This window comes from Talpa europaea (assembly GCF_964194135.1).
Source record: "Talpa europaea genome assembly, chromosome: 2".
Classification (NCBI taxonomy): Eukaryota; Metazoa; Chordata; class Mammalia; order Eulipotyphla; family Talpidae; genus Talpa; species Talpa europaea.
Window position 1 is genome coordinate 137,182,344 of NC_140068.1, and position 27,190 is coordinate 137,209,533.

The following is a 27,190-nucleotide window of genomic DNA, read 5'->3' on the forward strand; positions in this document are numbered from 1 at the left end:
GTCCAGCCCAGACTGTCTCTGAGGGCATGGCATTGCCCCGGCGGTTAATACAGCGGTGCAAAATAACCAGGAATGGCTGTAACCAGGAAATGGCTCACAGCTGAACTGAGTTGGTAAAACCCATTTCTAATTTGCACTAGGTCTGCAGGAGGGCAGTAAGGAAACGTTTCGGCCAAGGGCCAAAAAACATTCAGTTACAACAATACACGAAACACTTGTATTAACAAGTAAGAGGTAACAGCTAACTTGTCCTAACAAGCAATGTTATGACTCAAAGCAGAGCTGCAAGGTTAATGAAATGAAGGTGGCTTGACAGGGAGTAGAGGATTCAGCTAATGAACAGGCATGGCTGCCCACTGCTTCAGATTGGCAGCTTAGCGAGCAGAGATCCTGTATAATTCAACCTTTAAAAGAAATTATTGGCACCTAATAAGCATTAAAGGGCAATAGAAATTATTGAAGAATAACAGAATTGAGCCCACTTAGGCAAGAGGAGGTGCTATTAAAATCTACTCAACTAGGAATCCCTTTAAGGAACAACAAAAGCAAAGTGAACTGTGTAAATCAAGTTTAGGAGACTGTTAAAGTGAATGTCTGGAAGTGAGAGGGCAGAACCTCAGAGCAGCACCAGGAATATCTCAAATGGCTCCAGCAATTATTTTAAGAAGCACTATTTTATCAGGACACAGGTATGGGAATAGGAGGTGGTCAGCAGTGAAAATTGAGCCAACGACATAAAGCAGTCCCAGGAGTGAGGGGGTTCTGGATAAAGATGGTGGCTTGCACACACTTTTGTGCTTTCCCTAGGCCCCTTTTAGGAAAGGAATAATCTCACACAGGCTAGAAGAACAGGAAAAAGGAAGGAGAAACCATGTTCTGGAAGTTGGAGTGTAGATGGGTGGATGTGAAGGAACTGAGAAGAGCCGGACTCTGAAGCAACAGTGGGGAAGGCCACGGATGCTTAGGAGTGAGGGCTCATGACAACTTTCCTTGTGAGCAGTCTGGGCCCAATCCTACCCCAGATTCCACATCATGGGGCCACTGCCTCACCCTCCCTGCAGAGGGTTGCAGATGGAAGGTCTGGGACCTAGCGAAGGTGGAATGACCTGTCGAAAACAAGGATGATGTGTGTGTTGCAGGTATGTGGGATGCAGCCCTCCCCTTCCAGAGAGGAGGAGGAGGACTTGGCTCTGGGCTCACAGCTTATAACTGACTCCTGGTCATGTCACCTTCTAGGGACACAGACAACTCTGTCCTCACAAATGCCCAATGAGATTCTTAGGCTTCCACTTTGAAACATGAGCAGAAAACAAAGGATTAACAGACACACACATGAGGGAGACCCCCTACATGAAAGACAGAAATCATAACAAAATGGGGCCTCCCCTGGTGGTGCAACAATTGAGCACTGGGTTGCAAAGCTGCCTGCAGCCTCTGCAGCGCCGGTTCGATCCCCGGTCTCCAGGGTGGGTCCCACATGGCGCGCAGACCTCTCCTGCTGCCTGCTGCTCCCCTCAGTAGTGTATTTCGTCACTCTGCCTATTCTGTTCCCCGCTCTGGCTCTGGTGAATTCTCTCACCCTCCCATGCTTCTGACTGTACCCAGTGCTTGTATAAATAAATCTTTAAAAAAAAAAATCATAACAAAATGAAAAGCTGCCACACAGGGGGGAAACTAGAACAGGGGAAAGATAAAGGATTAATGATCTCCTCAGTCAGACAAGAAAAGGTAGAAAAGAAACTAGAATGGGATACTATATAAAGAGACACAATTTGAAAAAAAGAGATTTTAGAGATTGAAAAAAAAAATGCAGAAAGTAAAATTTGAAAGAAGATTTTGAAGTTCAAGCTGAGGCACTCTACCAGGTGGTAGATGTTGAGATGAAAAACCTGAAAGGAAAATCCTTTTCAAGAAGATGGAGCTGAAAGTGAAGAAGGAAGCCCCTGCCCCTCCCAAAGCTGAAGCCAAAGCAAAAGCTTGAAGGCCAAGGAAGCAGTGCTGCATGATCCACACCCACAAGAAAAAGATCATCCACTTTCTGGTGGCGCAAGACACAGCAGCTCTGAGGGCACCCAAATGTCTTGGGAAGAGCACCCCCAGAAGACACCAGCTTGGCCCTGTGCTGTCACCAACTCCCCCGGACCACCAAGAAGAGAGAATACAGCATATCCTTGTGTTCACAGTGGCTGTCAAGGCCAAGGAGCACCAGAGAAAACATTTGGTGAAGCATCTCCATGACATTGACTTAGCCAAGGTCAAGCTTGATCAAGCAGATGGAAAGAAGTAGGTATACTGACTGGCTCCTGACTAGGGTGCTTTGCATGTAGCCAAAAAAATAGGGATCCTCTACACTGAGTCCAGCTGGCTAATTTTAAATAAGATCTTTCTTTCTTTCTTTCTTTTTTTTTTTAATCAAGGGGGGTAAAAAAAAAGAAAAACCAGGAGGAAGGTAAGAAAATCAGAGGATGGCCTCAAGAGGTCAGTATAAGAGGATTTCGAGAGAGAGAGAGAGTACAGCAAAATGGAGCAGAGCAAATAATTATCTTAAAATGAATCAAGAAAATTGGTGAGACCAGAACACACATTCTCAGACTGAAAGGATCCAAGAAAGAGTTCCAGATGGTGAAGTGACTAGACCCATGTCCCAGGGAAGGTCTGGGACAAAGGGAAGTCTTGGGGAATTTCCAGACAGGACACATGGGGAGAGTCAGAGGATTCCCCTTGTCCACAGCGCCACTGCACTTCAAAAGGCCAGCGACAGAGCCTACAACATTCGCAAGAAAAAAGATTTACCCCCTAGAATTGTACGTCAGCTACCTCACTCATTTTGACAGCCGAGAAAAGATACCTTCAGAGCTATTTGGTTGAAACTTTCTTGCCTAACATGCATCCTTCTCAGGAAACTAAGATTTTGCTTAACCAAAGCAAAGAGTTTTTAAAAAGATGTCAGGAAAGAGGAGAGCCACTCAGGAGAGCAGCTAACAGACCCCTCCAGAGGGCACGAAGGCAAGAACATGCAGGGGTCCAGCTGGGGTCAGGGCAGAAGAGTCTAGGGGGCTTGCTTCAGGAAGACATCACAGATAGGGTAACCACTGGCCTGAACATCTTCCCTGGTTGGGGAAAAGTGTGGGGCGGAGGGAGGGACAAAAGCACAATGAAATGACTGGAGAGAGACAACGCGGAAGACAAATGTCACCCTGTGTCACCTGGTGAACACAAAGGACTCGTCCTGGTAAGGGGCACTGCTGGCAGCCCATTGTAATGTGACCCTGAGCTAAGAGTAGGGAGTGATGAGGCCAAGGGAGGAAAAGAGGACAGAACCCTCTTGCTGAATAAGGGGAAGGCCACTAGATAATGCCTGGAAGGGAAAAATCAAGAGCCAGCAATGAAAACATTTAGAAACATGGAGGTAAATGCCAAAATAATCAGCCAAAAGACTATATAACAGAGTACAATAGGGTTTCCAGAGAGAGAGAACAGAAAAACACCGAGCAGAGCAAATCTTTATCTTGTGGTAAATGGAGACAATTAGCAGAGCTGAAGCGCTTACATTTCCAGACAGGAAGTGACCCAAACAAGGGACAGGACAAGCTGGGAAAATGGGGAGGAGGGGGGTGGGGGTGGGAGATCCCTGGGGTGTGTGGCAATTCCTGTAGGATGATTAGAGTTTAAATAGTGTGCTGGAGTAAGTGGAAAGAAAAAAAAAAAAAGAAAAAGAAAAACAACGAGGGAAAGTCATTCCAAAAGCCAACTTTGCTAAGAGCAGCTCTGGCCCACCAGCCCCTCCCAGGAGCCCCGTCCACTGCTGGCCCTGCCCCAGGACACAGTGGGAGCTCCGTCAGGCTTTCTGCCCCACCCTCTCCCCTAAAGCCCCAGCACTTCCCCTACATCTCCTCCCACTCTGCTTTCTGGAGAGCCAGAGGAGCTGATGTTTTTGGAGCCAACAAAGTCTGGCTCCCATCTCCCCCACAGAGGAAACCACCCATTGGGTGGGAGATCATGTCCAGAGAAGAGGAGGAGGAGGGTGTCTGGGAATCTGGAGGTGCTTGCTGACCTCTGGAACTGAGGGAAGAGGTGTGTTTGTCTACAAGGGGCGGGAAGGGGGAGGGAGAAAGGGGGGTTGGATGATGCCACACACTGGGGAGACTTCAGGGCAGAGGACTGGAGCAAGGCTTGGGCAGCCTGCAGGTCCCTGGGGATGTCAGGGCAGCTCTGAGAGAGGGATGGGGCAGAAGGTGAACTGGTGGGAGGTGAAGAGGGAGGGAGGAGGTGGGGAGAGGGAGGCAGCCAGGAGAGGCGACTCTATGGAACATCCGGGCAGAGAAGGGAAAGAGGCAGGGCATTAGTGTTGGGGGGGTGTGTGTGTGGATTTGTAAAGGCGGGAGGATCTGAGAATGTCAAGATGTCGGTGGGAGACTGAGGGCAGAGGAGGGGCTGTTCACAGAGGGAGGGGGAGCCTGCTGGAGGAACATGAGAGGACAGCACCTCACTTTTAAGTTCGGGGACCACTGTGATCCTCACAGAACCAACTCTGGTGTCTGAAACCCAACACTCATCTAAAGGCTGGACCACGGACACGGGCAGCCTTGAGTTTGGGCGACTCTTCCACATTGCTGTTGAAATGGGGCGCACTCCTCTCCCCTCAGGCTGACTCTTTTTCCATTTTAATTATATGCATCATAATAATTGTTTTCCAATAAGGGGCTTCCAGTTGTCACACTGGTAAATGAAAAGAGAAATCAATGACACCAAAAAAAAGTACAATGGAAAAAACCAAGGTTGAATTAGAATTAAAGGCAGAACATGAGGGATGAAGACAGGAATCGTGACCAAACGCAAGAGCAGGCAATGACAAAGCGGGCGGCTCGGTCCAAGGACAAGAATGCTCAGTTTTTGGTGTTTTCACTTTTTTCTTTTTCTTTTTTCCAGTCACCACTTTAAACGGGACTGGTCTAAGGGCATCAGTTAAAACACATTGTCAGAGTGGGGAAAAACACAAGACCCAGCTCTGTGAGTTCTACACCAAAACAGAAGGGTTTATAATCTGTGTCTGAAAAACGAAATCAAAGCCCAGGACAGCGCTGCACCCACTCGGGTGAAGGCCTGTTCCTTCTGGGGTTTCCCGATCAGCACCCCTTGTCAACGCTGACGGGTGAGGCCGCACCCCAAGGCGGGCAGGTAGGACAACCTGCAGCGTGTCTGTGGGGAAACGGTGGTGAGGGGCCAAGTGATTTCCAGGAGGCCACCCAGGACAGGGGTTGGCAGCACCTCCACCTCACCAGGTTGGAATGAGCAGCATGGGTGGGGTTCCCTTTGAAATGGACACTGTCGTTTTCCTGGGGAGGCCCCTCCCAAACATTATTTTCAGTAAGAGTTGCCAATGGCTCTCCATTTTCCTTGCTTTCTTTCTGTTGGGACTGCTGAGAAACTATGGGAGAGGTTCATATTTTTCCAACTGCCTTTTCTTAGGCTTTATCTCAAGGGAATCAGATTGGTAGGATTAACACAAGGGAAAAGGTCCAGTGTGGTGAGTGGTGCTAATTCAAAGTGGAGCGGATTCAAAAAAGGAGAGGAAAATTAGTTGCTGAGAGCGTCTAGTTGTAAGCAGATTTTTCTATTGCTTTGGAAAGTAAAAGCATATCACTTTAGTTACATCATTTCTTTTCATCCAGCTTTATTGGGGCTCTCTTACCCTCAGAAAAAAAAAAAAAGGCCAGCTACTGCTCCCCTCAGCTGTAAAAATGGCAGATAATGTCCCCAGGCCCGGCTAGCATTTCCCTGAGATTCAGCATTTCTTCCTTAGCTTCTGGGGGCTTGTAACCATGATTTATCCTCCTGTTTTATTTTCACTTGGGGTGTCCCACCCACCCCCACAGAGGTTGAAGTTTCTCCCGCTTTAAAGGAGTCAGCAGAATCTGTGGAGGTCTCATTAAGGGGGCTGGGTGGGGGAGGTGTGATTTCAGGACCAGAGCTCTAATTCCTTATGAGAATCTCAGCCCAATTTCAGGTACTCCTCATGGGAGCATCCTTCAGCTGCCCAACTTGATCCTTCTCCCTTCCTTTGACCTGCCACCTGTCTCCACTGAGACCTGCGAAGAGCCAAGTACTAAGCGATGCCAGGCGCTGAGGACACAGGCACGAGCAAGCTGGATGGGGTCCTCTGTCCTCAAGGGGCTTGGGGTCCAGCGACCACCACAATCCAGGGTCTGAATGATGGCTGTAGGTGCGGGTGGAGGACCTAAGAGAGCACCCAGCACAGACTTGGTTGAGGGTAGGGAGTTGCCCAGAGGGAGGATGTCTAAGCTAAGACCTGGAGAATGAGTGGGAAGCACCAGGGGAAGCAGAGGGAATTGTAGGTGTGGGTATCTCTTGAGATGCCCCAATGTGGTTGGGCTGGTCTAACCCAGTTGATCAGCCTGCCCCTCGCCCACATGTAATTTACTAACTCCTGCCTCCATGCCTTTTCTCATGCCATTCCACCCACTTGGAATGCTTTCCCTCTTCTTAACTACCATCCATATCTCTCCCTTTGGCCAGGGGCCCGTTTACACCTGCCTTTCGGCAGCTGCCACGCCAATCTTGATCATGGCCATGACTTCAGTGCTGATAGGATACATTTGCACAACACCAGCATCTGTGCACACACATTTGTGTCCATCATGTCACCCAATTAAAGCCTACACTTCTCAAGTGAAGGGAGAGGTCTCTAGAGGAGTCTGGCTTCAGAAGAAAGAGGGAGGGTCAGAGGGCGCCTTTACTGAGCAGGTACTATGTCTTGGGTTCTCTGCCGGCTGTTAGTAGGTAAAGAAAACCACAGTGGTCATCTTGAGGCTCTACTGGATGCTCAGTGAAAGAACTTCAATTGACCAGTGAAGGGCAACTGAGTACGAGGCATGAGAACACAGCGTGTCACCAAGCTGACATCAGGCCCTGCACAGGCTGGCGGTTCAAAACCCTATTGCTCCCGTCAAAGTTCACGTCACTTTATGGGTTTTTTTCATGGGTCAAAACGCCAAATCTCATAAATGTATAAAGTGGTAGTAGGGCTAAGCTTTCTAAGAGAGGAGGGGAGGCCAGAAAGACAAGAAGGAAGCTTCTGACAGTCCATCTCCCTTTATGAAGACTACAATTTTTGTGAATATTTTCCAAGGCCTGGTTCCATTTAGTGTCTCCAGGAAGTTCTCATGTCCCTACTTTTAGGCCTTCTATGCAGACTTTCTCACAGGGACTGATTTTTCCAGCTTTAAGGGCAGATCCTGAGTGATAATGAGTGGGACTGAGTCTCAGAGAAAGATGAGGCAAGCTGCTGAGGTGGGAGTTAAAGCTCTTGGGGCGGGGGCTCAGCGGAGGCTGCACAGGTGATGCAGTGATGTTTCCTTTTCACATTACTTAGCAAAAAGTTGACGGAAAGTGAAATGCAAAACACAACACTAAAAGTAACCCTGGCAATACCACCTTCTCCAAACAAACAAACACCCTGCAATGTTCTTAGGAGAAAACCCTGTTGTCATAAGTGCCTTCTCAAGGGAGATCTAGTGGCTGGATATCACCTTCCACCACTAGGGAGGACACGGGCACGTGGAGGGTATGGTTACCTGCCCAGAGGGAAAAAGCAGAGCTGTGGTCATTCTCCTTCCCCTGGCTCCCCCTATGCAGAACCCTTAGAAGAACATCACGTGGCAAGCGTGCCCATCAAGGATGGATCGAAAGGATGTGTTTTGCCTGCAATGCATTCTAACATGGTGCTAGCCTCAGCCAATTCTCAAGAAGTCCTTTAGGGTGGATACATCAGTCACAACCAGAACCACTATCCACTGCTTTTCTTTCCACAATCCTCTTAATGTTCATCCTCCAGCCCAGGGTCCAGAGATACCACCAGGAGACAATTCCCGTTTCGAGGAAGACGTCATGGACACTGAATGGCTCGTTATCTCCACCAGGAAGATCTTAGAATCAAGCTTCTTTTTTTAACATGTAATCATTTTCAAGCCTTTTTTTTTTTTTTTTACTGAAAATGTGGGTCCAGTACCACAAACGGCAGTGTTTCCACCGCTGGGAACTCTTCCCCCAGCTCCCCCACCCAGCAGCAGATGGCGGCTCTCTCATGGTTGCAGGCGATTCTTACAGCTCTCTTCTCAAAATCCAACAAGATTAATGACAGAAAATTAGTCAAGACAAGTATTTGCCTGTTTGGTTTATGTTACTATCACTTTCATGGTCGGAGAAACATGTTTCCTTTTCACATTACTTAGCAATAAGTTGACGGAAAGTGAAATGCAAAACACAACACTAAAAGTAACCCCAGCAATACCACCTTCTCCAAACAAACAAACACCCTGTAATGTTCTTGGGAGAAAACGCTGTTGTCATAAGCGCCTTCTCAAGGGAGATCTAGTGGCCAGATATCACCTTCTACTTGATCGGAAGGCAGGTGACCCTGATCCACCGCCCTGAACACCTCCTCCTCACCCAAACGCAAATAAATATGCTATTTTCTAATAAACTCAAAGCAAAAAATCAATCATTTGCAACAAATATTTGTGTCAATTGAAAGTATGTAAATGGCAACACATTTTTCTCAAGCCTTTTTCAGTGAAAATTGTAACAGGTAGTCTCAAACCTGTAGCAGAAATGGAAAGTGATGACAGATCTTTAAACAGCTCAAGTGAAAATGCTCCAGGTACGGATTGGTGTGTCTGACCTGAAAGTCATGTAATATGAGACTGAATAGTTCAGAGATTTAGAGAAATATCAAGAACCTTCCTGTTCATGCCCAAAGCAGGTAAAAACTAGTGGGGGGTTGAAGGGGGTTAACTGAAAGCTTTCTGTCTCCATTGCTATGGCGCCACTAACCAAACTAGAAATCTTGGCTCCAATTGTTCACCAAATCCTGTTGATTTTCAGTCTGTCCATCCTCTCCATCTCCAGGGCCCTGGGTAAATTCAGGTCCTACCACTTCTTTTGCAGCTTCCCGGGGAACGCAGCTTCTCCGTAGCTGTCACCACTGTGAGGATGAGTCACATTGAAGGGTTCCTGCTAACCTCACCTGGAGAAGTTGGGTGACAGCAGACAATCTCCAGGCCTTTCTGGATAAATTGGTTTTGGGGCTGTCCACTTGGACTCTGTGAAATATTACGGACCACCCATTGGAGGCTAGCTGTTGTGGGCACTGATGACACAATGGTGAATGAGGCAAAGGCCAAACCCAGATCATTCTCTTGCAGTGCAGCTCCCAGAGGAAAGGAGATGCTCAAGGAGCTCTCTCAGGAGAGGCACTGCAGGGTCTGCAGGATAGGGGGGAATTTGCTTCTAGCGATGGAGCTTAAGGCCAAAACTGAAGATTGCAATTTTGCAAGGGTAATTACAAACATTTTTTGCTGTACATATTATGATTCACAAACATCATGACCTGCAGACTACTGCACATATAAGGACGCTGGTCATGGATTCATGGACTTTTCCCTATTCTTGGGATTTGAGCAATGTCAAGTGTTTTAAAACACAAAAATGTTATAGGAGGAAGCATGTTAAGCATTTCTCCCCCAAATAAGCCCGTGGACATTCTGCAATTTCCAAGGTTATTTTGGACTGACTGTTAGGATAAATTTTGATCTTATAAATTAAATTGTTACTTCCTCTGAAGGAACGTGACTCATCAAGAGCTGGTGGGATTGAGTCCCTCAAGACTACTGGCTGAACCTCAGTGATCCTCGGGGGCTGCAGCACTTGTCATCCAAGCCCAGTCTCATCTCATATTGGAGATCAGTGTAGTCCCAGCAGGCCCAGAGACACTTTCCAGAAATTTGTTTTTATACCCTGGAGAATTCGTTCATCATTGCTTCTCTCTCTGTCAGACCAGATGAAAGAAAAATGGTAGATGTGGTCCTTGTTTAGATCTCCTAATCTCATTGGAGAGCCTTCCTGGACTTATACAGACATGAATGTTCAGAGAACTCCTTTTTAACCTCAATTTACCAACCCAATTGCAACTAAACTGAACTAGCACCGATATGATCATATCAGTAATAGAATGAAAAAGGAGAAGAAACTAAGCCAGTTACAGGCACTCACTGAACTGTTCTCAAGAAAAGTCCTGGGAATTTTTCAGTCCTTTCATTTTTTAAGCAATTATTGCTTTTCTCTCCCCAAAAATCTGTAAAATGAGATCCCCAAATTTTCAAAAATTCTTTTTCCTTTACTGACTTATTAAAGTATTGATTTGTTTACCAAGCATCTGATCCTATGCTGGTCAGAAAGAGAGGTACAGAAAGGGACCAGAAATAGAGTCTGCCTTTAAAGAGTCCCCTGTCTGGTCTACCAGGATAGGTAAAGCCATGGAGGATTGAAAACAAGGTAAGTAATGCTATGGAATGGACTTGGTGAGGTCAAGGTCCATTTCAGTCTGGGGTTCTACAATGCTCTCAGGCTTTGCTACCCAATGTGGGTAAATGAATGGGCAGCACTGGTCTCACCTTTGTGTCTTGCTGGAAATTCAGAATCTCGGGCTCTGTCCAGACCTACTAATTCCAAATCTGCATTTTTAACAAGATCTTCAAGTGATTTATAGGATGTTCAAGACAGAGAACCATATTCCAGGATACAGAATCAGTGTTCTAAATCTGGTAAGATCAGATACTTCTCTGGGTCCACAACCTCTGACTACAGAACAGTTTGCTCTTTCTCTTGTGATTGCCTTCCTTTGCTAAGCATCTCTGTTAAGTTCCTTCTGGTCACACAAGCATGACACATTCTGGAGCCTTTCTTTAGTGCTTCTCATCCCCAAACATACAATCAGTTGGTCCATCATTGCGAATGTCATTTTGAATGAAATTACCTCTCTCATTAATGGCAAATACTTAATTTAGATCTAAGAAGGATATAGCAGGCACTGTTTTAGGTACTTTGTGCATATGAACTCATTTAATCTTTACCCCACCCCTGTGAAGTAGGTACTCTGAGTATCTCCAATTTTATAGGGGGGGAAATGGAGACACTGAAAATCCCAGGTTGTGGAATCATGGACAGGAAAGGCTGACTATAAGTTATACTCAAATCACAGGAAATTGCAAAGCTGGAGCCAAACCCAGGGAACGTGGCACTGGCCTGTACACAATATCATGCCCACTGTTTACAGATGAGGATGAAAGTCTTAGGAATGAAAGAGACTAAGTAGTGGATTAAATTAAAACAACACCCTTAGAAGAAAGAGGCATGCACTCCTGACAGTCCAGAAAAGCACGTTTCTCCAAGTCACAATAAAACCAGGAGTTCCGGAAGTACAATTCTGTCTTTGGCCTTCTGAGCTTTGTTCATATTGCAGTGTGTTTTCCTTATGCATTTCTGCCTGGTTTCTGACTGTGCGGACAGAGTTCCCAAGAAGGCCTTGCTGCCCTGTCAAAAGCTCACAGCTGCAGCAGGACTGTGAAGCCCAGGAGCAGCCAGGCCCCAGCACATGCAATTGCCTGTGGCCTCCTTACTCTTCTTCCAGCTGAGATCGGTATGCTGATGAAGGGGGCCCAAAGTAGATTCAGAGGAAGGAAATTGGAAAAAAACCTAAAAAACCAAACAAACAATAGAACATAACTTGCAGACAGCCTTCACCAAGCCATCATGATTTTATTATCTGGCCCTGAGAAGGAATTTTATATTTTCAGACAAACTATGAAGAATATGCCCTGTAAACATTCTGTTCCCACAACTCCAACTATAAGACTCAGAAAGACCTGAACAGGCACTGGGCACACAGGGGGTGGTGGCCCCAGAGATAGGCTCCACAATCCAGGACTCTTACCCACGGGACAGGGTAAGGACCTCAGTTCATCTAAGATGTTTGGCAACTCACCTCCATCCCTCTCTCCTGGAAGAATTTGAAAAAAGATTTTTATTTCACCAAAATTTTAGATGCTGCTCAGTCGCTATTTTGAATTATCTGCCAAAGGCTTGATTTGTGTGTTAGCCTTGAAACAAAGTGGAGGCCATGGCTAGAAAGAGACATTAGTGAAAGCTATTCAACTGCTTTCCTGGGCCTTGTCTACTGAGGAAGACTCCTGATGTGAGTGCAACCTGAGAGGAAAGGAAGCAGACGTCCTGGCCACCTTGGAGCTCAGCTGGGCGGGAGAATATTTTCCAGCTGGTGACCCACAGAATTCCACTGTCTGTGCAGCTTTTATTGTTAATTTAAAAATTAAGCTTGGGAAATGTTGGGTTAAATAAAGTTGACCAGTTTCTTTGCTGGTGATTCTCTAAGAGGGAGTTATAATATGCAGTATTTTCTTTTCTTTTTAAAATGTATTTTATTTTATATTTTCTAAGTAATTTAGATGTGGGAAACTTTTTAAGACATCTCCTGGAATAGCATCTTACTTTGTGAAAGACTGTAGTAGTAGGTCAAAACAGTAGGCTCTTCTCCCAGGGGACTAGAGGACGGAAGGATGACTTGGGGACTGAAACTGAATATAATCTCCAAGAGGAGAGCATAGCCAACTTTCATATACCTTTCAAAAGAGTCTTCTTTGGTGATTCCTTTATCAGCTCGCCCCTAATTAAAAAGATTGGGGTCAGGTAACTTTTTGCCAGAAAAACATATAAGGTCATACTAGGAAATCTGGATAAAGAGGAAAGCACAAAAAGTCACTTGTAATCAGGGAAATGCAAATCAAAACTACCATAAGATACCATCTTACACCAGTGAGAATGGCACATATTAAAAAAACTAGCAACAGCAAATGTTGGCGAGGGTGTGGAGAAAAAGGAACTCTTCTACACTGTTGGTGGGAGTGCAAACTGGTCCAACCACTATGGAGAGCTGTGTGGAGATTTCTGGACCTACTAAACATAGAGCTTCCATATGATCCAGCAATTCCACTCCTAGGTATTTACCCAAAGGACACAGAAACATCAATTCCAAAGAACACCTGCACCCCCTATGTTTATAGCAGCACTATTTACAATAGCTAAGCTTTGGAAACAGCCCAAATGCCCAAAAATAGATGACTGGATCAAGAAGATGTGGTACATATATACCATGGAATATTACTCAGCATTCAAAAAAGAGAAACACATGCAATTTGCAGCAACATGGATGGCGTTGGAAGGGATCATGCTCAGTGAAATAAGCCAAAAAGAAAAAGAAAAATACCGGATGGTCTCACTCATAGCAGGAATCTAGAAAACTTAAATAAGGGACCAGGAAAAAGAATAACTATAAGAAAGTGAAAATCAAAATCAACAAAAAACTATGAACCAGAGACACTTTTTGGGGGGTGGGGGCTGGAAGGGGAGGGATTGGGGTCAGAATGGGAGGTTTGCAATTGTATGGGGGAATATAAAAATAAAATTTATTATTTAAAAAAAAGTCACTCATAATTCTCTCATGTAGAAATTGTCATGATTCAATTTTGTGCTTTCTTTCATCTTTGTCAGTCATATTGTTAGTACACTAGTCATACCATAGATCTACACGATTCATGGTTTTTTGTTGCTCCACTTGCCATTCGCATTATCAGATTGCATGTTGTCCATATTCCTCATAAGCATTTTTAATAGTTGTATAATAGTGCATCAACTCAGAGTGGATGAATCCCAAGACGTGGAGTCATGGATATGAAAAATCAACAATAAGTTCTACTTAAATCGTCAACTGAGGGTCTCTGCCTCTCACCCCCACCGTGTTCAAGGGTCAACTATATATTGACATATAATTTACAAGCAATAAAATGGGTGCATAGTTTTATGAGTTTTGAAAAATGCATGTACTCCTAGAACCACCACATCAGGATATAAACTATTTCCATCAGCCCCAAAAGATTCCATGTCCTTCATTCCCAGCCACTCATCCACCCTCAGCTTCAGTCATGCTCAGGCAGCCACTGATGGGCTTTCTGAACAAACTACTCTTTTCTAGAATATCACGTAAATGGAATGGCACGATATGTACTCCTTTGCAGTTGATGTCCTTCAAAAAGTGTAATGATTTTAACATTCACCCATGATGCTGTGTACATCATTAATTTTCTTTTGTTCATGACTGGATAGTATTCCTTTGCATGGACCCACCAGACCCACCATACATGTATTCACTGACTGATTGGACTTGGGGAGGGGTTGCTTTTTCAGGAATAAAGCTGTTATGCATATTCATGTTTTAGTCTTCATGTGGGCATGTATTTTCATTTTCCTTTGGTAAGTGTCTAGGAAAATGGCTACGCATATGGTAAATATAGATTTGATTTGTATAAGGAAAGCAGACTATTTTTCAGAGCCATTATACCATTTTTAAATTTCATCAGTAACATATGAGAGTTCCAGTTGTTCCAGCAGGGTCATCAATAATACCTAGCATGGTTGATTTTTCCATTTTGGCACTCTAAAGGGAGTGTAGTGGCTTTCATGTGTGTTTCCCAGGTGACTAATCAACTTGAACATCTTTTCATGTTCAGAGGGCCATTTGCATATTTTCTTCTGTTTAGTATCTGTTCAGATATTTGGCCCATTTCCAACTGAGTTGTTTTTTTATATTTGAGTTATGGGAGATCTTTCTATGTTCTAGACACAAGTCCTTTGTCAGACATATGTAATATGTTTATTTTCTCCCAGACCAAAGCTTGCCTTTCCATCTTCTTAATTGTCACTTTCAAAGAGCTGAGATTTTTCAACTGTTATATTCATTTCATCATTTCTTCTATTAGGGTTCTTGCTTATCTGTGTGTCTTAAGAAGCCCTTACTTCCTCCCCAAATTAATCTAAACATTAATCTAATGCAAATGCACACACAAATAGTCACAAAGAATGGTAAATTGAATTATAGGAAAATATATTTATAAAATACAAAAGCTCAAAACTCTACAATTGGGAAACAATCCAAAAAAAGGCTTTGCCTATATTAGGGTTACAGAGCTTTTCTGCTTTGTTTTCATATCACAGTTTTTAAGTTTTCATTCTTACATTTAGATTTATGACCCATTTCAATTTTTGCACATGGTGTACACATGAGGTATACACATGGTATGAGATATGGGTTGGGTTTCACTTTCTTCACCCCACCTTGGCTGTTCATTGTTCCAGCACCATTTGTTGGAAAGACTATCCTTTTCCAATTAGTTACCTTGACATCTTTGTAAAAATTCAATTGGCCATAAAAATGTCAGTCTATTTCTGGGTTTTCTATTCTGCTTCATTGATTTTTAAGTCTATTGTTAGGTCAATACCAGGCCGTTAAGCCTTAAAAGAAGTCTAAAGTAAGGGTCTAAATGTACTCCAGTTCTGATCTTTCTATTCAAAACAATAGGAGAACCTTTCCATTTCCATATAAATTTTAGAATTAGTTCGTCATTCTCTACCCAAGAAATCCCATTATCTTTTATCAGAATTGCACTGAATTTGAAGAGAATCAACATTTATCAACATTTAGTCCTCCAATCTGAGAATACGTTGTAGCTCTCCATTTACTTAAGTTTTTTTGTTTGTTTCTTACATCAATACTTTTTAGATTTTAGCGAACAAATCTTTCTTATATTTTATTATTAAATTAATCTTTAAGTGTTTCAGGTTTTTCTGATTTTATTGTACTTTTCAAAAAATGTCAATTTTCCATTGGCAGTACACAGAAATAAAACTGATTTTGAGGTATACAACTTGTACTGTGACTTTACTAAATAACTTGTTAGTTTTTATTTGGTAGATTACTTTGGTTTTCTATATACTCCATCATGCTTTCTGTGAATGAAGATAGCTGTAATCCTTTCTTTCATTTATTTTTCTAGTTTTAATTTTGGTCAGGATCTCCAGGACACTGTTAAAAAGAAAGGGCAGAAGTTGACATCCTTTCCTTGATCATGATTTTTAGGGATCTAGCATTCAGGCAGTTATGATTAAGATATTAACTATGGGTTTTTCACAGAGGCACTTTATCAGATTGAAGACATTTCCTTCAATTCCTAATGTGTTGAAAGATTTTTTTAAAAATAATTGCGGACTATTGTCAAATGCTTTTTCTGCATCTATTGAAAAAAAATCACATGGTTTCTCTCTTTTGTTTTATAAATATGGTGAATTATATGGGTTTTCAAATGTTAAATCAACCTCTACTCCTAGGATAAACCACACCTGGCTAAGGTGCCTAAACTTTTAACTTAGTAATATTTTTAAGTGATTTTTGTTTGTTTGTTTCTATGTCCATGTGGAATATTAGTCCATAGATTTCTTTGCTTATGTTGTCTTTGTTGTTAGCATCAGGGCCTCATAAGTGAGTTAGAAGGGTTCTCTCTTTTATGTATAGGAAGGGTATTATTTACTTTCTTAAATGTTTGATAGAATCACCAGTGAAATTCAGTTTCTTTAACAGATATGGAACTATTAAGATTTTTACATTTTTCTTGAGTCATTTTGGCAATGTGTCTTTCATGAAATATGTCCTTTTCGTCTATTTTGACAAAATCATTGGCAAAAAGTCATTCATATTATTTCTTATTATTCTGTTAATGACAGGAGGACTTGCAGGTATGGTTCCTCTTTTATTTCATATATATACATATATATAATTATATATAATATATAATGTATCTTCTCTTTTTATCCAGGTCAGTCTGGATAGAGGTTTATCCAGGTTTTGGTTGTATTGTTTCTTGCCACTGTTTTTCAGTTTCCTATATCATTGATTTCTATTTTTATCTTTATTAATTCCTTTCTGATTGTATTGAGTTTACTCTTCTTTTTCTAGCTTCTTAATCTGGAAGATTAGGTATCTCATTTGGGATCTTCTTTCCTTTTTAATATTAACATTGAAAGCCCTTAGTGTCGCTTTAAAGACTGCTTTAGCTGTAGCCAACAAATTTTGATATGCTCTTTTCATTTTCATTTAATTCAAAATATATTCTAATTTTCCTTGTTTTTTCTTTGACCTGTGAATTATCTAGAAGTATGTTGTTTGGCTTCCAGATATTTGGGGAGCTTTAAATATTTTCTGTTAGTGATTTGTAGTTGAATTTCATTTTTTATCAGAAAACAGTCTTGCATTTTTAATTCTTTGAAATTTATAGACTTCTTCTATGGTACATAGCATAGATCTATCTTGGGGACTATTTCAAGTAAATTTTAGTGTGTAGTCTGATATTTTTGGTTAGATGAGTGACATATTCTATATATGTCAATTAAGTCAAGAGGTTTATTATGATCAGATCTCCATATCCTCAAAGATTTCTTGTCACTTGCTCTGTTAGTTATGGAGAGAGGAGTTTTGGAGCATCCAATTACAATTTTTTTTTGTCTTTTTTTCCCCTCAATTCTGTCAGTATCCAGAAGTAATTGTAACTGGGTACATATACACACAAAACTTTTTCTTCATAATTGTTCCCTTTAAAATAATGAAACAACTTTTTATATTCCTTCTAGATTATATGAAGTCTGATATGCCTCATATAAATATCATCATTCCAATTAGTGTTCATATGATTTTATTTTATTTTTTTTACTTTTAGTCTAATAGTTTATGTTTAAAATGTGTCTCCTGTAGATAGCATATTGCCTTTTAATCAAATCCAGCAACATCTCCCTCTTAAAGTATCTAGAATATTTACACTAGATGTGACTATCAATATAGTTACTATTTTCTTTTAGTCCCATGTTATTTGTTCCTACCCCCTCTTTCTGGCTTTCTTTTAGATTGTATATTTTTAAAGAATTCCATGTTAACTCCACATATTGCTATTTTTCATTTTGCTTTGTTGTACTAGTTGCTCCTGAGTTTATAGTTTGCATATTAATTTATTGCAGTCTTTCTTCAAATAATTTTATACCAACACACATCTAGTGTAGGGATCTTAAAAACATAATAATTTTTCCATACTGTTCCTATACTTTGCGCTACTGTTGTCATAAGATTTATTTTTATATGTGTATTAGAAACCTCATACTCTATTGTTATTATATTGACTTTCAATAATCACCTTTCAATGAGATTTTATTTATTTTTTTAAAGATTTATTCATTCATGCATACAAGAACCAGGGTACAGGTCAGATATGCGGGAGGGTGAGAGGATTCACCAGAGACAGAGCGGGTAACAGAATAGGCAGACTGACTGAAATACACTGCTGAGGGGAGCAGCTGGAGAGACAGGAAAGGTGTGCTGCACCATATGGGTATCTCCCCCTCAGGCTGGGATCGAACCCACGCTGCACAGGCTGCAGACAGCTTCACAGTGCTGCGCTCAACTGCCTGCGCCACCAGGGAGGCCCTTTTAATGAGATTTTAAAATGAGGAAGGGAAAACATTTTATATATTCCCACATATTTACTATTTCTCTTGCTTTTCATTCTTCAATAGAGATCTGGGCCTCCCTGGTGGTACAAGGGGTTAAGATGCAACCTATGAAGCTCTCCGCAGCCACTGCAGCACAAGTTCAGTTCCCCTGGTCGGGGAGCTACCCATATGGCACAGCAGACCTTCCTGACTTGCCCGCTGCTCCCTTCAGCAGTGTGTTTCAGTCAGTCTGCCTGTTCTGTTCCCCACTCTGTCTCTGATGAATCCTCTCACCCCCTATACCTCTGGCCTGTACCCCAGTCCTTGTATGCATAATAAAATAAATCTTTAAAAAAAATAGAGATCCAAGTTTTGAACTAATATCACCTTCCTCTTGCCTAAATGTATGCTGAAAGAACCATCTCAGCCTTTCTATGAAGAAAGTCTTGGTTCATCTCCATTTTAGGAACACTTTCTCTGGATATAGAAGTCTAGGTTGCAAGTTTCCTTCAGCAATTTAAAAATACTGTTCCATTATCTTCTGCCTTGCACAGCTTCTGACAACAAAATGTTCCATTTGTTCCTCCAAGTAATTACCTTATTTCTCTGGCTGTTTCAATGATTTTCTCTTTGGAATTTGTTTTCAATAATTTGGTTATGATGTATCCTGGTGAGGTTTTCTTTGTGCTTATCCTGTTGAGGGATTTTTTAAAGCTTCTTGAGCATCTCTGGTTTTACTGTAGTCATCAAATTTGGAAAAATCTTGGCCATTATTTCTTCTTTTCAGTGCCTTCCCCTCTCCTCCCCCTGGGACTCCTACTACACACATGTTGTTTGATATTTTCCTGTAGGTCACTGAAGCGCTGTTCTGTCCCCTCCCTGCCCCAGTTCTTTTTTTTCCCCCGGTGCTTCATCTTGGATCATTTCTATTATTATTTCTGTGAGCTCAATCATCATTTTTCCTGAAGTATCTAATCTGTTATCAATACCAACTGTTAATTTTTCATTTAAGATACTTAATTTTTTCCATCTCCCATCTGCCTCTTTTTGAAACCTATTTTCACTCTCCTCACTATTTTCATGTTTTTCTTTTTTTTTTCCTTTTTTTTTTCTTTTTTTAAAAAGATTTATTTATTTACTTACTTATACAAGCACTGGGTACAGTCAGAAGCACGGGAGGGCGAGAGAATTCACCAGAGCCAAAGTGGGGAGCGGAACAGGCAGACGACAAAATACACTGCTGAGGGGAGCAGTGGACATGGCAGGAGAGGTCTGCGCACCATGTGGGACTCTCGCTGGCGGCTGGGGATCGAACCGGCACTGCAGAGGCTGTGGGCAGCTTCGCAGCCCAGCGCTCAACCGCTGTGTCACTGGGACGGCCCATTTTCATGTTTTTCTTAAGCACTTAAACATAATTACAATAGCTATTTTAATATCTTTGTGTGCTCACACTATCTTTTATTATTCCTCAGTCTTTTTTTTTTTCCTCTTGGTCATAAGTCACATTTTCCTGTTTCTTGATACACCTACTAATTTTTGACTGAAAGCTGAACATTAAAAATTTTATATTGTTGAGTCTAGATTTTACCGTCTTCCTTTGAAGAACATTGGGCTTTGTTATGGTAGGAGGCTAAGTTATTTGTGTCTTGTTTGATCCTTTTGAAGTTTGTTTTTAAACTGTGTTACACTGAGTCTAGAGTCGCCTTTCCTCTAGGGATTCCTGAGAGCAGAGCCCTTCTGGAATCCATATTGCATTCTCTGAGTGATGAACAAGGATTCTCCCTTATGGCTGGTTGAAACTGAATTGCCTCCCAACTGGAGTAAACACTAAGAAACATTGAGTTCCCAGCTCCCAGGGAGCCCTCTGCTCAAACTTATGTAATTTCTTCACATACACCTAAGTGTTCATAAATACTCAAGTGGGTCCTCATGCAGGTTTCTGAAACTCTTTTTCTTTATAGGTCCCACCATTCTAGAATTCTGCCCTACAATGCCCAGTTGTCTGAGATTCTCTGATTTAGATCTCTCACTCCTCAATTCTACCACAGTTGTTCTCTGCTAGAGGCTTCTTGTTTATGCTCCATGGTCACGATTCTGCCTCCAGGAAGAAGGTCCAGGTGACTGTGGGGGTTCATGTCATTTTTTTTTTTCTACCAGAAGTCAGAGTCCTGCACTTCTTGTTGTCCAATGTTTATAACAGTTGTCACATTATTTTATCTAGTTTCCTATTTTTTTTCTAACATAGAAAATTTAATCTGATTTCTGTTAACAATAGCACAGCTAGACATGGAAATCTTTCTTATGTTTCCAAAATGAATTTTGGAAAACAGTTGGGCAGTTATTCAAAAAGTTAAACAGAATTACAGTGTGGCCCAGGAATTTCACTCCAAAGTATACACCCCACAGAACCGGAGGCTGGGTCTTAAAAGGGGTATTTGTATATGCACACACACGATACCCTAGTGTTAGAAGCAACCCAAGTGTCCAATGACAGATGAATGGATAATCAGATGTGGTCTATATGGACCACGGTGGACTGGAGGAGGGAATACTACTGAGTCTTGAAAAGGAATGAAATTCCAACATGTGCTACAGCAAGCATGAACTGTGGGGATGTTAAACTTTCTGAAATAAGCAAACATCAGATGATTCCATTTATATGAAATACCTTGGGCAGGCATATTCTGGGGCTGAGAGGTTAAAGGGGATAAGGAGTTATTGTTTAATGGAATTTCAGTTGGGGAAGATTAAAAATTTCTAGAGATAGATGGTGGTGATGGTTCTATAACATTGTGCAAGTACTTAATGCTACTTAATTATTCACTTAAAATAATTAAAATGATAATTTTTTTAATTTTAATTTTATTTTATATATTTTTTACATCATTTTTCATTTTTGCACAGTGTATGCATTTTCATTTTGGTTATATTCCCCATACAGCTCCCACTCCCCTTATTTTGACCTTAATCTCTCCTCCCCTCACCCCCAGTAAAATACCAGATGGTCTCACTCATAGCAGAAATTTAGAAAACCTAAATAAGGGAGCAGGAAAAAGACTAATTATAATTAAGTAAAAATCAAAATCAACAAGCAAATAAAATGATAAATTTTATGTTCTATATAGTATCATATATATTTTACCACAATTAAAAAAAAACTGTCAAATAAAGAATCTTCCATCTATTATCAGGAATTTCCCACAAATATTTCAAATATTCCAATAAACACTGACTTTAAAATTCATACAATGTACAAAAAGAACGTGGTCTATGATCATAAACCAAATCATCTTGATATAAAGCATTGCACTGGCCCAAGTGGAAAAACTATAGTGAGAATGGAGGAGTAGACAATAGTAATGTATCAGTGTGAATTTCCTCATTTTGATGAAATTTGAATTTTGGACTTATTTGGAAGAATGTCACTGTTCACAGGAGATACACACGGAAGTCCAGGGTGATGGATAATCTGGTTGGTCACCTACTCTCAATATTTTGGAGAGATGAAGGCTACTGGCAATGTATCTGAAACTAAATGTGCTAAATCCAAGGTGGTGAGGAGCTGGGGGCAAGGTCTTTATTGGTGGAGATGCTGAGGAAAGAAATGTTTTCTATGGTTTCAAATTTTTAAAATATAAAATAAAGGACTTAAAAAAGATTGTGCAGAGTTATCACACTGATCTGGTAAGACTCGAATTACCCATAGTAATGAAGCCCTACTAGAAAACCTAAAATTAAAAAAAAAAAATGAAAATTTTACCAAAACAAAAATAAAAACGTAAACATTAAAAAAATGGAAAGGATAAGACACATCTTGAAAAAGACTGAGTTTCGATGGTGACAGACTTCAGACAGATTATAACCAGAGCTGGGTGCAGGGAAGAACAGAAGAATCCTTCTGTGATGCTTTGTAAGAGAGTAAAGGAGGAAAGAGATGGACCCAGGGAGGTGGAATGGCAAGCACACACACAAAACTGCCAGCAAACGTGTAAAGAGCACCTGCTTAGAAGCCAGCTCGCAGTGGTACTTACACAATGGTTTTCCCAATGTGCAGAAATGACTTCTCTACGAATTCTCGAACGCTGTGGACTTCCCCGGTTGCTATGACAAAATCTTCCGGCTCATGGTTCTGCAACATCAGCCACATGGCCTAGAAAGAGAGAGAGGCAAATCCATGTTAAAGTTGCACCCACTGCCACTTGGGAAATACAATGTCATCCAACACACACTATTGGTTATGGGCAATCTTAAAAGGTAAACTGAGGTACATGAAAACTTTCAAGGATTAATTTGATCATACATAGATTCAAAGCAGGCAGTGCCAAACCAAAGGTGGTTAGGAGCTGCAGCAAGGTGTTTATAGAGGAGCTGCTGAAACAAAGCAATCTAATGATTAGATTGGCCATGTCTTAATGCAGTTGCCACATTTGGGAAAACACAGTTGGCTGTGATTGGTTGTTGTTAAGTTCTGTTTCCTTGGATTCGAGTGCTCTGACTCTGACTTAGGTTTGGCGTGCTTACGTAGCTACAGGAGTTTAAATACTTTCATATGTGTAGTTAGAAAACGAGCCTTAGTTTCATGGAACAGTCTACAAAAGCCGTGGTTCTCTAATTTGCATTAGAATCTTTTGAGGAGTATCTCAGTATAGATGCCTGGGCCACAGTCACAGAATTTTGGGCTCAATAGGCAAGGGAACATTTGAGGAATCTATAACGTCCTGGGTGGTTGTCACGGAGCAGTCACCATTTAGAGAAACAAGATACTCAAGAGTACTTGTGGGGAATAGCTATCTTAGAGTGTATTTAAGAAGAATTTAAAAAGCATTGTCTCATTTTCCCTCATGTCAGATGTAAGGAGAAATCACTTAAAGACAGATTGGTTCTCCAAAGTAGAACCAAATTTCTAAATAATGAAGTTGTTTATTCACCAATCTGGTGGCCTAAAAACCCAAAACTTTTAAGAATCATTAGTGCAAAAACAATCAAGTAGGGAATAGCATTACTACTTTCAAAAAGTTATCTGAGAGGCAATGGACGCATCTTCCCTAGGGTTAAGGATTTCATCAGGCAGCGTTTCAAGGTCAGATGCTCAAGGTGTCCTATCATTCAGGACATTTCTTCAGTCGGATGAGACATCTAATTGGGCAACAGGGCATTTCCAGGACAGCTGGTGGCCACCGTCAAAGACTGGCTCCCCAGTTAGGACCCTGTAGAGGCAGGTCAGGACACAGTGCAGGTTTTCTGATCCCATGCAGACCGGGTAAAGGAGGAGTCAGAGTCCTCAGTGGTTTTGCAGGCTTTTATTGGGATTACCAGGTACACGGCAGGCAGGGGTGCTGGGGGGCCGGGAGGCTGGCGGTCCTCCCAGCCCCCAGCAAATCCTCACTCTATCTGGGCTCTCTGGTGTTCTCTCTGCTTCTCTGCTCTTCCGTTTGTTCTGCTGCTTCTTGGCTTCTCTTTCAGCTTCTACTTTGGCTTCTTGGCTTCTGCTGGCGTCCCCGGGACGCCGCCCTTAAAAGCACAGTCTTAGCCCAGGTGAATCCCATCTACCTATGCCTACACCCTATTCCAGGTGCCCGCCATCAGGCATGCATTCAGGACCGCAAGGATCCATCATCTGTCCTGATGGCAGGAGGGCAGAAAAGCCTGACATTTTCTTTACCCTACAATAAGTTAACAAATAGGTTTTTGAACTCAAGAAGACAGCTTATTTTCACTTAGCGCAACCCAAACATGTTAATTCCTCTTTGATCATCTGAATTTGGCACAGTCTTCAAATTGGTTTTTTAAGTTATCTTTGAAGTCATTTCTTTGACTTGACATTTTTTATGAATATTTTGGATTTTGGGTCTATGACAAGATTGTGTTAAGTCATATGCTTGTTCTGTGGAAGATGAGACTTGGGGCGCTTTTACATGGTTGGGAGATGCAGCGACCCAGGAGGGTCAAGGCAATAGATCCAGGTGAGCCATGTGCTGAAAGGGCTGGGCCAGGTGAGGGCTGCATTCACATTAACAGAGTAGCTGCAGCTTCATTTTGCACGAAGACATGATAGTTGATGAATTCAAGTTTTACACTGATTCTATAGCATGAATGGAAAACTGGCTCTGTTTCTAGAAAGCATAAATAACAAGATGGTCCCTTGATCGCCATGGTCTCTGTGGCAGACAGAGCACAAAAGCTTTGCAGGTCCCTGAATCCCAGGCTGGTGAACCGCCGGGTGGGAGAAGAACAGGGAGCAAACTACAGCCAGGCACCCTATGTTTAAGCTACTCAGATCAGGAGCAGGTGACCAGGCACACACAGAGGCCAGAGAGGCAGGCTTTCCAGCTGTGTCTTACACCAGCAGTTCCGGGGGCTTGGAACACACTTCTCCCTCACCTGGGAACTCTGACCTCTCTCTGCACACCCTGAGCATTGCCCCAGGTCTAATCCCTGGCAGATATTCCTGTTATCCCGCTGGGCTTCCCTGGAATCAGTGGCACGGGGCATGGCTGGTGTCACCCTGACTGAGCCTGCGCCCTGGCCACTTCTCCCCAGTGAAGCTGACCCCTTGCCCTCCCCAGTCCGTGTGGCGCACACCTCGCACACGCAAACTTGGGTTGGCTTTCTTCGAAATACTTTCAACAATTTTAGGAAAAATTAAATTATGCTTCTGGCCAGAATTTCTATTTGAACATTTTTCTGAGGGATTAGTGTATACACTTAAACAAGTTTTACTCAAATTTCCATTCTAAAAATAACATTTCAAATAGGTCTTTCAGGACCGCTCAGCTAGTTTTCTTTCTTTTGAAACGCTATGTTGTGTTAAAAGGTTTTGAAAATTGCGTATTTTTAGGCATGTGAAAGAAAGCAAGGGTTTGCTAAAAATAAAAGGAGAAAATATGATTACCGGTTATTGGTAGATTACTTTAAACACTGGCCACAAGTTCCCTGGTGCTTGTTTTGTTCCCCGACAGGAATCTGGGATCAGTAGGAGCCTCTCACTTTCACTAGCGTGAGTGCCAAGAATCTGCTCTTTTCTTTCCATCAGACTATCTGTGACCTTTGACCTATCAATTTCTAGGCATTTCCTCTAAAGTTCATATTGTACCAGACTCCAGTCTGGGAATGGGAAGGAAAGGATATACAACTCCAGATTTATTTGTTATTGCTGAATAGTTTACTGGTTTTAACAGAGGGAAAGGGCTTTGTTTAAATTTCCACTGAGCATAATTAATGGTTATTGACTGGTAAATGAAGAACAGGTGACACTCTGGGGCAGAAGATAAATGATCTCGGGCTCTGGTGTGATAATGGGTGAGTAATTTGCCACCCAGCCGAGGCCCAGTGCATCCCATCTTAATGCCAGATCATGTCCAGGACACAAAGGCCCCTGTGTGAGAAGTCCTCGGCCGGTCACCTCCTTGTGCAGCTGCACCCATTGATTTGGTCCATTTATTCTCTGATGGAGGGCGCAGCTGAGGCGAAAGTTCAGCCCTCCTTACCTTCCTGTTCACATGCTGAACAGCTGACCCATGACATGGCCGGGCCAGGGTCTGCGATCACACCGCCACCCGGCTTCAGCTTCCGACTGTACAAACCAGTGTGAGGTTACGCGGTGTAGACGTCAATCTGCTCTCTTTGTCTCCCAGGGAATGAAGGAGGAAAAAGACAGTGTGTTCCCACATTCTTTCAGTGCCCTTGACGGCTGGAACTGACTTACCCTCTTCCTCGGACACTTATTTACTCTCCGCCCTGACCTGACCACCAGTGCGAAGGAAAAACCTCCTGCTTTTCAATCCATCCCACAGGGAGGAGAGACGATAAGGAATGTACCAAGGCTTCAGATTCTTCAACATAAAAATGTCCCTTAATGGCCAGTGAATGGGGTGGTTTTCACATCGTGTCTCACATGCGTGTTGCTTTCAAGACAAGGTTTAGGGGAAACCTGACTCCATGCTGTGGACATTTGAAGGCCAAGTCTGGATGGGTATAAACACTCCTTAGATTTGGAGGCGGGCTCTATTGGAACTGTGTAATTAGCCGATCTGTTCTACTAATCTAATGTAGAGAAGACAAAATTAAACATTAGTTAAGAAGTTTCATGTGAAAATGAATGCTCCTTTCCCATAAGCTGGTCTCTAGCCATTTGAGCCATGAATGCGGAAGCCGGGAGGGGGCTCATGCCTCCCCCCACTCGGAAGCTCTCAGGCTGCTGGCAGCTGGGCCAGTGAAGGAGAACACCCCAAGCACATCACCACAGCCCACTAACTACACCTGACTCCATGCATGCCTTTTGGGGTGTGATGTGTGTTTGTCTTAAAAGTCTGGATTCTACAATGGCTTCTACCTTGCCATTAACCTCCAGTTCAGCATCCAAGCCGCAAACATTTATTAACTGAGCTGTCATCCATGAATAACAAGATTTGTTAATCAAGGTTATGTTTAACTCTGTGTATTTGACAGCTGCCTTTTCAGCCCTGTGCTTTTGTGCTTTATGCATTACTATCAGAAAAGCCATCTGAAAATAGAACTGTATCTATGTCTTGATTTATAGATCCCAGGGGAGGAAGTCTGTGAAACAATTCTAATAAAATTCAGAGGAATCTGAAGGAATGGAATGAAAATTCCCAATAAAGGCTGCCAAGTCTGGATCCACTCACATCCATTTTGTCTTTAAGCTTTGTTCGGTGGCTGTTTTCATGATGACAGACTGATGTTTACACTTGGGGTCAGGATTTCAAGTCCTGTACTAGTCCTGGCCTTATTATGCTTTGTGGGCCCACGTAGGTAGGTCAAGGGTCAGCCTGGGAGAGGATTCCACAAAACAGTCAAGACGCAAGCCATGTACGCTGATGTAATTGGGAAACAGTACCAAGTGACTAATAAAACCATATCAAGAAAATCATCTAACATAAAACCAGAAGCTGGCCTTTACAACTTCTGAATTGATTCATTTTCTTTCTGGGCA

At 42.3% G+C, this 27,190-nt stretch overlaps 1 protein-coding gene across 1 annotated transcript in view; it reads right to left on the bottom strand.

Moving 5' to 3' along the window:
* GMDS (GDP-mannose 4,6-dehydratase) overlaps positions 1-27,190 on the bottom strand; it is a gene marked incomplete at its 3' end in the record, with an annotated part of 554,110 nt that overhangs the window by 91,834 nt on the left and 435,086 nt on the right. Inside the window, exon 8 of the mRNA XM_084228918.1 lies at positions 22,269-22,387. Coding sequence (XP_084085044.1) covers positions 22,269-22,387 — 119 coding nt within the window. The remainder of the gene's footprint in view (positions 1-22,268; positions 22,388-27,190) is intronic.